General features: G+C 45.4%; 1 protein-coding gene across 1 annotated transcript in view; it reads left to right on the top strand.

Moving 5' to 3' along the window:
* The first annotated feature begins 10,845 nt into the window (after positions 1-10,845).
* The window catches only part of trpc5a (transient receptor potential cation channel, subfamily C, member 5a), a 51,599-nt gene continuing 50,001 nt past the window's right edge, over positions 10,846-12,443 (top strand). The window contains exons 1-2 of the mRNA XM_070929502.1: positions 10,846-10,878; positions 12,003-12,105. Of these exons, the coding sequence (XP_070785603.1) occupies positions 10,846-10,878; positions 12,003-12,105 (136 nt within the window). The remainder of the gene's footprint in view (positions 10,879-12,002; positions 12,106-12,443) is intronic.

Here is a 12,443-nt window from a genome sequence, read left to right on the forward strand (position 1 = left end):
ATAAACAGAGGAGTAGAGCTTTAATTAAATGTTACTCACTCACTGCGACAGACAAAGTTTCTTCATGTGCAGCAGAATTTAAATGAGAGTTCCTGCAGTCTTTTGTCAGAGGAAAGGTTTTTTATTGTTTGTTGCTCAGTCTGAGGTGTTTATTAAAACACTGACGCGTTTAGTTTGAGTGCCGTGACCTTAAAGTGTAAGAAAAGAGGAGGAGAGAGATGGAGGAGAGAGGAGGACGGAGGTGGAGGACGTTAATTAAATCAAACAGGCCGAAGGAGGAGAAGAAAGGGAGGAAGAGGATGAGTTTAGGATTTGGGGGATAAATCACAGAGAGAGGGCTGAAGGATTCATGAGGGAGGAAGAGGAGAATGTCAGGAGGAGAGGATGAAGGATGGAGGGACGCGATGACGGTGGTTATAAATGAAGCGGAGAGGAGGTGAGGATGATGGAGGGAACAGATGGCAGGAGGGATGAAGGGGTGAAGGATGAAACGGGAGACAGAAAAAGAAGAGAGGACGGACGGATGGAGGGACTGGTGGAGGGAACACCAGAGGGATTATGGGAAGGGTGGATGAATTGGAAGAGAAGCGAAGAGGGAAAGAGATCTTTTACAAAAATGGCATCAGGGAGGGAAAGAAGAAGAGGAGGAAGAATTAATGAAGAGGAGAAGTGGGATTAGAAGGTAAAATGAGTCACGGAGAAGTGAAACAAAAGGCAGCAGGGAGGAAAGGAGGGATGGATGGAGGGATTAGAGGGGGAGGGAGACGCTCCCCCAGGACTGCAGGTAGCAGTGGGGTTGAGATATTTTCAGTTCAGCCGGCGGTCTCCTCTCCCCCAAACGCTGAATGCCTTTTGGTTCTATATTTAGAGCGTTACACAACAAAGCGCTGCATCATCTGCCAACGTACTTTTTATTTGCCAGAGTTTTCTCTCTGGTCTCGTTCTGTGAGGTCGTAAATGAGAAGTGTGTTTGTGATTAACCTGTGAGCCCCTTTGAGGAGTTTTGTTTTTGTTGTTGTCTTCCACCATTTTGTTTGTGCTGGCGTCGTCATCACGTGTTTGTGTTCAGGTGAGACGCTCCGAGGAGGCTCCCCCCCCCCCCCAGTTAAAGTAAACTAACCTCAGGATGAAAACGATCTTTATACAGTGCAACACACTAACACACACCTTTAATCCAGAGCATTTAAATGACTGTATTGTCACTGAAGTGCTGTTGAAACAGGTTATATGTGTAAAGGGTTCTTGTCAGCGCTCACTGGGCTGAACAGGCTGAACGGAGGACAAACAAAGCTGCGAATCAGCTGTTTGTGGCAGAGAGCGCAGACGAGCTCATCGAGTCGGTAACGTTGTTTAGGTTGAACAAGCGTGTGATTTAAGTTTACAGTGTTTGAGCCAAACCTGTTGAAGAAGGTCAGACTGAAGGGAACCCCCCCTCTGATGATCACCACTGAGAGCCACAACTGCGTCTCCTCCGGCTCTAATGGACGCCTCACTAAGCGTAAGAATTAGCTGTTCATGTTCAGCAGAGTGTGAACAATTGGATTTCCTGTTTGCGCGTTGAATCCCGACCCTCCTCCTGCCAAAACCTCCCCGCTGGCAACGCCCGGCGCCTTAAAGCCTCCGTCAGCCAAAGGAAAACCCTGCGGGCTGCGCTCCAAATCCCCCTCCGTCCCGCATCAAAGCTGCAGCTCTGCAGCCGGAGCGGAGCGGACCCGGCCTCCCCAGCTTAGACCTGCAGGGGTGAAGATGTTTGGGGACTAATTAAGATTCCAATTAAGATCCCCCTTTGGCCTGCCTTTCACCCCTTTCGCCCTCTTTCATCAAAGTGGTCCTCGAACACAACACAACACAGCAGAGCCGGGTTTGTCTTCCTGGGTTATCTCTCCTGAACTTGAAGTGAGGGCGCTCATTAAGATTCACCTCTTCCTCCTCTCTTCCTCCTCCCCCCCCCCCCCCGGCTTCTGTTTTACATGACATTCTTTACATAATCACTTCCTCTGTTTATCCGTCAGTCTTCACGTTCTGCTCGTCGCTCTTTACATCTTTGAAATTCCTTTTTCAGAGCAGAAACAAGCGAGTGTGAATGTTTCGTCTGAGTCTCTGAGTCCCCCCCCCTTCTGCCATCTTCTTCATCACTTCCCTTTTCATCCTCCTCTCCTCACCTTTACTCTGCTGATCTACGAGAGAAAATCCATTCTACCTCTTTGTCATTTCATTTCGTCCTACATGAAGAGGACGGATGCCAAAGGGAGTCCGGACTGTGCAGCTCTGAAGACTTTGAGTTATTCCAGGAAAAGGTAGAACCCAAACTTTTTACAATTAAAAGGTCAGAGAGTCGTGAAAAACTCCTGCGACATCTTCTTGTTTTGTTCGACCAGCAGTCCTAACCTTTCCTATCAGACGCTGGAGAAGCTGAAGCCAGAGAATTGATGGAAAAATGACCTAAACCATTAAATTAATCCATCAATTAAATTTCTTTCGGCCGACTAATGAAGCGCTCCACTCTTGAACTTCATGAGCTGAAAACGATTCCAGAACTTAGAAAAGGAGAAAACTTTTTGTTTCCCAGAAGGTGAAGCGACGGGACGCTGATGCAGGAACCAGAACCAGAGTGCTGCTGTGTTTAATGTCAGGACCCCCCCCCCCCCCCCCCGTGGTGTCTGAGGAGGCCTGGACGTGTTGTCGTAGTTCTCCTGTTGGTGTGAAAACTTCTTGATTCACATCTTTAATGTGATGTTTTTGCAGCAGGTAATGTTTTACCTGATTACAGTTTGGACACATTCCCTTCCTCTTGCTCTGACTGCGTCGTGTTCGGGCCGTCCTGTTAGTCTGTTTCGTGTCCACGTGTTTAGTTGTAGTTTTGATCCAGAGAGCGTGTTGGGATTTGGTGACTGGACGGTCTCTCTTACCAATAAACCAGGATTTAGCCGCAACATGACCTGAAATCTTCTTATTATCTAACACTTAAAATATATAATTTTAGCACCGTAGCATATTTACTGTGTTTGCCTTCCTTCTCTCTTTTATGCAAACGCATCTCTTTATAGACAGGAGGAAAAGGGCAAGATGGCGGGAGGGGAGGGAGGAAGACAGGCTGTCCTGGGGGAATGGAGGGGGAGAGAGAGAGAGAGGAAGAACAGGGGGGGGGGGGAGGAAGGAGAAGCCGTTGAGGTTGTGAGAAGAATGCAGGATCAGGAGAGTCGATCAGACGAGAGACACGAGTTTGAAATTTAGAGACGAAATGAGATGAAGAAAGAGACTTTTTAAAAGCCGAGGAATGGATTTCGTAAAAGCTTTAACCTGAAAACATATCAGAGTCCAGCGAGGCAGCGAGCGATACAGAGGGGGGACGTGGGAGTGAATGATAGAGGGAGGGGGGTTTGATGAAGTGCAGGAAAGATGGAGCAAGACAGTTGGAGGAAAAACTACCAGAGGGCACCGGGAGTGATGGAGTGGAGCTGGAGAGGGCCAGATAAATGGCTGAAGTAATGGGGGAATATTGCAGGGTTGAATGAAGAGATAGTAAAAGTGTAGTGGAAGAAGAGGAGATCGAAGAGAAGATCGGGGGGGGGGGGGGGGGGTGATAACGCAGAAGAAGAGAGAGACGAAAAGACGAGTAAGAATTAGAAAGAGATGAGGTGGCAGATGGTTGATGTTTGGGGTGATGGAGCAGAGACCGATTAAAAGAAGGTGAAATGTTCACAGCTGTTCTGTATACAGACAAACCAGGAGGGCTGAGTCTCACCGTCTCTCACGCCCGGTGGTGTATAAACCACCACGTCGTCTTTGAGTCCTCCGCCTGTATGACGACAGTGGACAGAAAGTGGTTTCCACGTGTCGCTCTGAAGGGCAGCTACAGACGACATCACATCTGTGGAGCCACAGAGGCTCCGGCGTCACTGAGCACCGGGGGGGGGGGGGGGGGCGAGAGATGTGCTTTTCTGGATACGTTGAAGTCTGATTATTGCAGAAGCTGCGTGAAGTAAAGAGACAGGGAGGACAGGTACTGAGAGGTCGGGGTGGTCAGAGACGGAGGGAACAGAGCTGTGAAGGAAGAGAAGGACGGAGCGACGGAGTGATGGAGTGACGGAGTGATGGAGTGACGGAGTGATGGAGTGTGGGGGAGACGTGTGAAGGAGGAGAGTGTTTGGGCTGCAGGGAAACATTAGAAAGAACCAGAGAAGAAGAGAGAGGCGGGGGGGGGGGCTCTCAAGTTCTCATCAGACCTCAGTTTTATTGCCGAGTGGCCGAAGACGACGGGACACTTTCAGCTTCTTCCTGACGTCCGCTGCTTCGTTCAAAAAGGGAATCACACGTACGTTCGCTGTCTGTAAAGACTGTAACCTGTGATGATGATTATTATTCTCCTCTTCTGCTGATTATTTCCACATGAAACGAGTCTCGTTCAGAAAATGTGAATCAAAAGCAAAATACGGCAAGTGTTCAGTAATACAAAGAGGAAGAGACGAACACAAGAGAGAGGGATTTAGGTCCAGCTTGAAGGAGCGAGCTGGAGGATCTGAGGGGACAATCAGAGTCACATCCAACAAACAGCTACAACAAGTCTCTCAGATGATTTACTTTCAACAGCATCAGTGTGTTCTCAACTTCACCAACGTCAAATCCGCCGTCTTTGCAGCCTTTTAGCCTTCTCGACTCCTGCAGCTGCTGGGTCAGTTTTTGTAACTTTGTCCTGAAAGAGGCAACTTGGACCAGAAGGTGGAGACACAAAGACTACGGCGTCCTCGGCCAAATCCTTCACAGCATCAGTAAATAAATACATCCGTACATATATTCATCTCACCAACTTTGACTTTATATAGTACTGTATGAACTATGTATATATTGTAATTATTCCCTTTGGTTGGTTAGTTTTCAGTCATAAAGAATTTAATTATTCTTGTGAATTTGAAGAATATGGGACGTTTAAGTTTCCACCCTTTGACACTTTGTGATTTTGTTTTTGTGACATTAAACTCATAATCCATATGAGCGTACGTATGTGACGTTTTTCCCGCCTTACGGGAAGCTTGAGCCGATCATGTGACTGACAAAGAAGGAGTTCGTATCCTGGTTAAAGTGGTGTCATGTTTCCGGCTGTGATCAGCTTCCCCCACGTCACTTTGAGAGTTGGAACAAACAGCTGTGCTTCCGCCTGATTGCTCGTCTGCGGCTTGTTGCTTCACTCACACGTCAGTCGACCCTTTTCTCGACTCCGCCGGCACACTCGAAGTGTTATTCGGAGGTTCATTTCACAACGAACGGCAGCCCGTCGTGCCGCCATCGTTCCAGTCTGCACATGTGACATTACAGCGGATTGATGCTGTGCTGGTTCAGTACACGTCCCTGGCCGTCTGTAGTGCATCAAATCATATGATGGGACGCTGGGCTGCCAGTGTTTCACCCTTTACTGTGAGGCGGCGTTGACCTCCTGCTCACCCAGCGGTTTGGGGAAGTAGGATTTGTTAATTAAGAAGATTCAGACGAAGATTTTTGCAAACTCAGTATGATGATGTGGGTCGGATACTCTCACTGTAAGCAACCAAGAGAGAGGGACAGATGTGGAGAGTGGAAGAGAGTCGTTTCTCCTGCAGCCGAGAGGAAAAGCAATGAGACGGAAAGATGAGAATTATGAGGAGAAGCGAGTTCAAGATGGAGTTTCTTTCTTTGCTTTTTTCCAAGGATGGAAAATGAGACAAAACATAGAGCAGAACATTTGAAAGATGTTCAGGCTGGCGAGAGATTTCTGAAGAAGGAAGATAAGAAGAAATATAGAGTGGTTATAAATAGGCACATGCACAAAATGCAGGTGTAAAGGGGGGGGGGGGGGTTAAAAAGGGACACTGTGTTCAGGCTGGAGGGAAATGAAGGTGAGGGCTGCAGAGACATAGTAGCATGGGCAGGAAATTACTGATGGATGTGGGAAATAAAGACAGGGATGTTGTGAGCAGACGTGAGAGAAGAAGTTGTGGGGGGGGGGGGACAGAGAAGAGGGAGCGATGGGGGGAGATAGCAGCCGAGCGGGGAGTTTATCTGCATTGCTGTACCACAGTCAGTGGGGCATTGTAAAGCCGTCAGCATAAATTCCCCCTCACTATGCAGATCTCCAACGCATCTGCATTCCAGCTACTGCACATACGCCACTGCAGGAGTCATCTCGGCCACATAATTTAATCTCGGCCACATAATTTAGATTTAGATAGAATTTAAACCTGCAGGCGCGAGCAGATCTTTATCACTCTCTACCACTGCAGAATGTGTTTATTTCATTTTTCCAAAGCCGTAAAACTTCAAATTTTTAAGCCCCAGATGATTTTTCAATAAGGAAAGGTGAAACTCCTTTGTGTCCATGTGTAAAACAAACCCTGAGCAAAGCTTTTCCCCCTAAGCTTTTAGGCGTAATCAAGGTCTGAATTTGGTTTCATTCACCAGTCCGAAGCAGGAACTGTTGATTTTTTCCAGGATGGTCACTAAAGGACATTTCTTGTGAGATTTTAAAGGTTTTCCTCTGCCAGCACACAGCGTCCTCCCCGAGCAAAACGTCTGAACTGGGACGCATGAAAATATAATTTGCTGCACTGCTTAGCTGTCAGAACAGCCATGAAGTGTTTAACAGATAATACAGCCTGCGAGGAAAATGCAGCATATGAATAAAAAAACATTTCCAGAAACATGGCGTATCCTCTATGAGGCAAATGAAAATAAATGCATATTAAACATGTTGGTAAAATATATTTGAATACGACAAAAAATGAGAGAAAAGTGTCCAAATCTAATTTAAATGAGCTGATCTTGTTACACTGGAAGCCATCCTCGACCTTATGTGTGATCCACGTTGTTGTGAAGCTGCTGCAGGTTGTGTTTAGTGGTTTGGTAGTGCAGCAGTGCCCCTTTGCAACCGGCGTGTTAGATGGGGACGGTTCTGCTCTTGCTTTAAGACATTTTAGCAGGTTGATTGCATAGTTATCTGTTATGGATGTTGAATCTGACTTGTTTTTTAGTTGTGACACAAATTACTTAACAAAAAACAAAGGTTAAGAGGTGCATTGCATTTCAGGGTTCATGTTTTTGTTTGAGTGGATTTCATTTAGGTGGGGCTGTACCCATTTTGCCAGTTGAATCAGATTTGGATACGAATGTTCAACTATTTGTTCCTTTTTTTTAGGTTTAGTTCATCAACGCTTTCTTAAAGTGCCAGATTTTTGAACAGGGTTTGGTGGGACGTTCAGGATGACAACTCTGAGCTAATGCGTGCTAACTTCGCTAACGGCGGATCAGAAAACATGTTATGCCGACACTAGATATCAAACAAAAGGCAGAGACTAGTTGCTGAGACCCTGGGTCCTGGTCCACAGCTTCCTGCACCCGTCGCAGACATTTTCACCGAGCGGACGGGATGACTCGACGTGGTGGGATGATTTTAAAGAGAGGAGCGCTCACTCAGCTAGAAACACACCGTCTGACAAAAAACAAACAAGTTCAGTTAAACCCAGCTCGGCTCAAACCTTCCGTCCCGGTCCAGTCCAGTCCAGTCCTGCTCTGGTCTCTTGAAGGTCACCCTGGACGTGGATTTGTTTCCTGCAGATAAATCAGCTAAATTAAAATGGCAGCTCGTGACAGAAAGGTCAGACACACAAGATGCTGAGGTCGCCGTGTTTCCTCTGCAGCTGATAGACTTTAATGGGCTCATTACTGCTGAAATATATTACCTGAAGTACAGTGAGTAAAAGTATTCACACTCTTTCACTTCTGACTGTAAATAAGCCCTCAGAGCTCCATGGAAACCGCCGCTGCCAGTTGAGTCAGTGTTTTCAGTCCACTTGACAGTGCTGGTGACTGGAGGCTTTCATTTATCTGTCAGCTGTTGATAAAGAGTCCACTGACAGCGGAGACATCTTCTTTCTCCTCTTACAAACACGATACTGTCAATGTCAGAGGAGCGAAACATTTGCATCACTCTCAGACCAATAAACGTCCCATTTCAGACCTCGACAGCCAGCAGAGGCCCGACACCCGGTCACCCCATGGTCAGACTTAGGATTCAGGACTACCGGTGATGTGTCACTCCTTGACAGGATGTGTGTTTGCGGCCTCGGAGTATTTTAAAGGTTTAGCTTCTTGACTAGAGCTGAGGTTTTAAATACCAGCAGCACTTCAGCCGGGGCAGTGAGTCAGCGCCCAAAGATTTCTTCTTCTTTTCAGCGTCATTAAAGCTGTTTGACTGTAAGAAAGCAGCAGGAAACTCAAGTTTTTAGATCCCATCAGATACAAAAATAACTCGGACACATATGTGGGTTCTAGGTTAGACTCAGTCAGACAGATCCTGATGCATCTTAGTTTAATTTAACAAACTTAAACAATACAATTCCATGGTATTAGATCTCATGAAAGTGCATCATTCATTCATTCCCGTTTATTTCAGGCTGTAAAATTCTTCAGTAAATCAGCAGAGATTAAACTTCACTTTGATTTAATGAGTTTTAATTGTACATGAACACTTGTATGAGTCTCCTCCTCGCGTTTTCTGTATTTACCGAGTTGGTTAATGCGTTTCTTAATTTGTTTGTTTTATATATTTGCTCGTGCTTTTTCTGTTTGCATGTTGCTGTTGGCTCTTTAATTCAAGAGCTATATTAAGATACGATTAACCAATCACCTACAGCCGTCGACTGAAAGTCTCATCCTGTGCTTCAAGTTTATTTGTCATTACAGCCACAGGAACAAGAGCTTAGTTGTCTCTCATGGTCCCGCTCTGGTCACTTGAAGGTCACCCTGGACGTCGACTTGTTTTCTGCAAATAAATCAGCTAAATTAAAATGGCAACCCGAGTCCACTCCCCGCCGCGTCCCCACGAGCAGTCAGTCAGTCCTAACCCACATCTGTGACATTAGCATAAGAAGCAATTTGTTTTCATGTCACCTTTAGGAAATTGTAATCTGCGTATTTTCACCACTTTCTGACATTTTATGGACCAAATGATTAATTGGTTATTTAAGAAATAGTCATATTTAGTTTTACAATGTGCACAGAGGGTCTTTTAGTCAATGAGTAACATAGATGATAGCAGGCTGCGTTAACTGTCACAACAGTCCCATAAACTGTGAGACGAGTAGTGCAAACCTGTTGCGACGGCAGGTTAAAGGACTCGTCTGTGCTGGTGCGGTCTGAATGTCAAAATGTAATCTAAATAATCAAGAACACAGATTTGGTTTTTGTTTCTGGCTCAAAAACCAGAGACTTGAATGTTCAGGTCTGTCAGGTCCACGTCCTCATGCAAAGTGATCTATAGCTAAACATGCTGGACTCCTCAGCCTCCTCAGCTGTTCGGACCGCAGTTTGCTGCTGGCCTCCCTGTTTTACTTTCCAAGTGCGAGTGACGTTCAGATGGAAATGTTTTTCATTACATTCATCTCAGTCCTGTTCAGGTTCTCATCGTTGTTTCCATCTTTTCTTTCCTTTATCTCAGGAGCACCATGACATTACAAACATGAGTGTAATCTTCTAACTACTGTCGGTAGCTTCAGTAATTAGGACCTTACGGACATGCAGATGGTGGTCAGTATTTCTTCCTCCCCACTGCTGGAGAATGAATCCCACACTGCGCAAGGAAAATGTAAAACAATTAAAATGCATCATCGTGATAAAACCTGCACAAATAAATAGAAATGATGTGCAAACAAGCAGAGCCCCTAAACGTTCTCTAGGAGGCAGCGGTTCACGGGGATTACAAGTCTTAACAAGACTAGAGCCACTGAGGCTGCGGGATGAGGCTTATCCTGGGTCTGTATGCTGTTTATTGTGCTCAATGTATGTGGAGCCACTAATCTGCGCTGCTTCGACTGTCCGCCCGTCCATCACTGTCAGTTCGCTTTCAGGTTGGAGGGTTTTATCTGCACTCCTGCTGTCTGCTGCGCCTCTGCACGTCTCCACATGTCAGAGAGAATTAGGTGAAGTTACCGGTCTTCAGTCAAGTAAAACGGGCAGTTTTAGGTCTTATACTTAGTCTGAAAATGTTATTTTAAGATATAAATCTGTGTGGGTGAAAAGTCATTACTGTTGTTTATCATCCCTCTTTGTAATCACACTGCCACAAAGATACGGAGGTCCACTGTTCCCTCGTCATGAAGGATAGCAAATTGAAAAATCTTGAAGGGACAATTCGCTCAAATAATAAAACAAGGTTTCCCTCTTACCCGATAGTCCTGATATCTTGCCATGCGGACAGTTCCAGTGTGAGTGGTTCATTTCTGAAATGTATAAACGAGACAAACATGCAATGGTGTACACTTTAATGGAGGGCCTTTCAAAGGCTAATGTTGGCAGATAGCTTGAGCCCTGTCATTTTAGTCTGTATTTGTTTACATTTTGGCAAATTAAACCATTAAGGTAAAGCCGAATTAGCTATTAGCAGTTCCTGTTTGCAGCGTATCCATTGATGTACGGACATCTATCACTGGATTACTTTGATACTGAAGAAAAATCTAAAACCTAAAATCGTGATGATTCTCAGGGAAGTTCTGGAGTGAAAAGGAGCGTCTTTTTTTTTCTGTGATTTTGAAGCAGATTTATGGACGTTTATTCAAGATGGACGAGATAACGATGTCCTCTGGAAGTGAAGACACGCAGAATCTAACAATATGTGTATCATGTCTGTGTGTTCGGATTTGACTGAGTTGTGTGGCAGCTCTGATGCAAATGTTTTGTTGTGTTTAACTGAACAACATATTTCTTTCTCATGTGTTTTTCCTTCATTCGCTTCTATTCATCGCAGTGCTGTTGATATTCCTCTTCCTGGTCTTCCCTAGTAACTCTCCCTTCTGTCCTTCTGTCTTCCAGACTGGCCAGATGAATCCCATGACACAGTTGTACTACAAGAAGGTGAGTCAAACACAAACACACACTAACACAGAACAATGTTGAGTCCCTGCAGGCTCATCCAAACGCCTTAACGTTCAAACAGCCCTCGGACGACGTGAGGGCAAAAAGGTCTAAAACTGGTCCTCACAAAGATGGATAAACAAGAGAGGAGACTCACACAAATCCAGTCTGTCGGTCTGTCCATCACATTCCACCACCGATGTTATTCTCTGAATAAAAACTCATGAAATAAAACTGCATGAAGAACTTGTAACGGATTTCAGATATGGCAGAGAATTCGATTTTTGCAAATAGACACATTTATTTGACTTACAAACCAGTTTAAGCCCTAAACCAAACAGTGAGAATCAAATATTTAGAGTTTCAGCCATGTGGCTCTGGAAGAACACAGAGCCACTGATTCAAATTCATCTGGTCGATGCGAAGTTTAATTTCACTTTAACTCGAAGCAGACTGTTGGATAAAACCACAGACTGTGTATAAAGATGGCCGACGTCTCCACCACAGACTGTATATAAAGATGGCCGACGTCTCCACCACAGACTGTATATAAAGATGGCCGACGTCCACAGACTGTATATAAAGATGGCCGAAGCATCTCCATTTCCTCCGACTGTAAAAAAAAAAATGAAGCCCAACTCTTCCGGACACGGCCGCCGCCATCTTGTGCTGGTGACGTCAATTGGAGCCGGGGTACCGAGGTCCCGCCCATACACCCGCCTGACCCAATACACACCACAGTCAATCGCAGCTGTCAATCATGATGTTTCACCCAGTTTTTATAGCATCAAATAACGAATTAAGACCAAACTGATCAGCGTGATAAGAACCAGCTCATTTCCCCTGAAGCTTAATATAATAGTTAATAAAAGTGTGGCACTTATTTAAGGTGTCGTCTGTCATATAAGTCACATCAAACTATTTTCTTTCAGACGTTTAACTGAGAAGTTTCTAGACAAAACAATCAAAATAATATAGTATAAACAAATTGTGCTTTAAGAATCAAAGAGGCAACAATTGTGACTTTTAGCAGTTTGTTAGGTTTTGTTGGCAACACAGTTTGCAGTTCGACTTGATTCTCCGTGTTTTAAAGTGTTGTTATTGTTGTTGTTCTTGTTGTCTAGGCGACGTACTCGCCGTACCGCGACCGCATCCCGCTTCAGATCGTCCGGGCTGAGGTGGAGCTGTCTGCTGAGGAGAGGGCCTACCTCACCGCTGTGGAGAAAGGTACACACATCTGTTTATTTCACCTCTGTCAGCTTTAATAATAGTTCCCTGAGCCACTGATCATCCTGATGATGCCGAGTCGACACTTTCTGACCAACAGCTCACAGGTGTCGCAGCGGACATGAGCAGTAGACAAGTCTGACGGTGTTGCCAGGCAACAGTAGACATTCTAGTCCCCGAGGCTAACGTTAGCTAGCATTCTGCTAGTTGACAGATGTTAAAAGCTCCGGTTCTCGCTGAAGAATAGACGTGTCGACCGCGTCGCTCATCCAGACTCGTTCAGCCTTCTGCTTCGGTTTTTTCTCACTGCAAAGAAACTGCAGCAAGCTGTTGAACCC

This window comes from Enoplosus armatus, chromosome 23 (assembly GCF_043641665.1).
Source record: "Enoplosus armatus isolate fEnoArm2 chromosome 23, fEnoArm2.hap1, whole genome shotgun sequence".
Classification (NCBI taxonomy): domain Eukaryota; kingdom Metazoa; phylum Chordata; class Actinopteri; order Centrarchiformes; family Enoplosidae; genus Enoplosus; species Enoplosus armatus.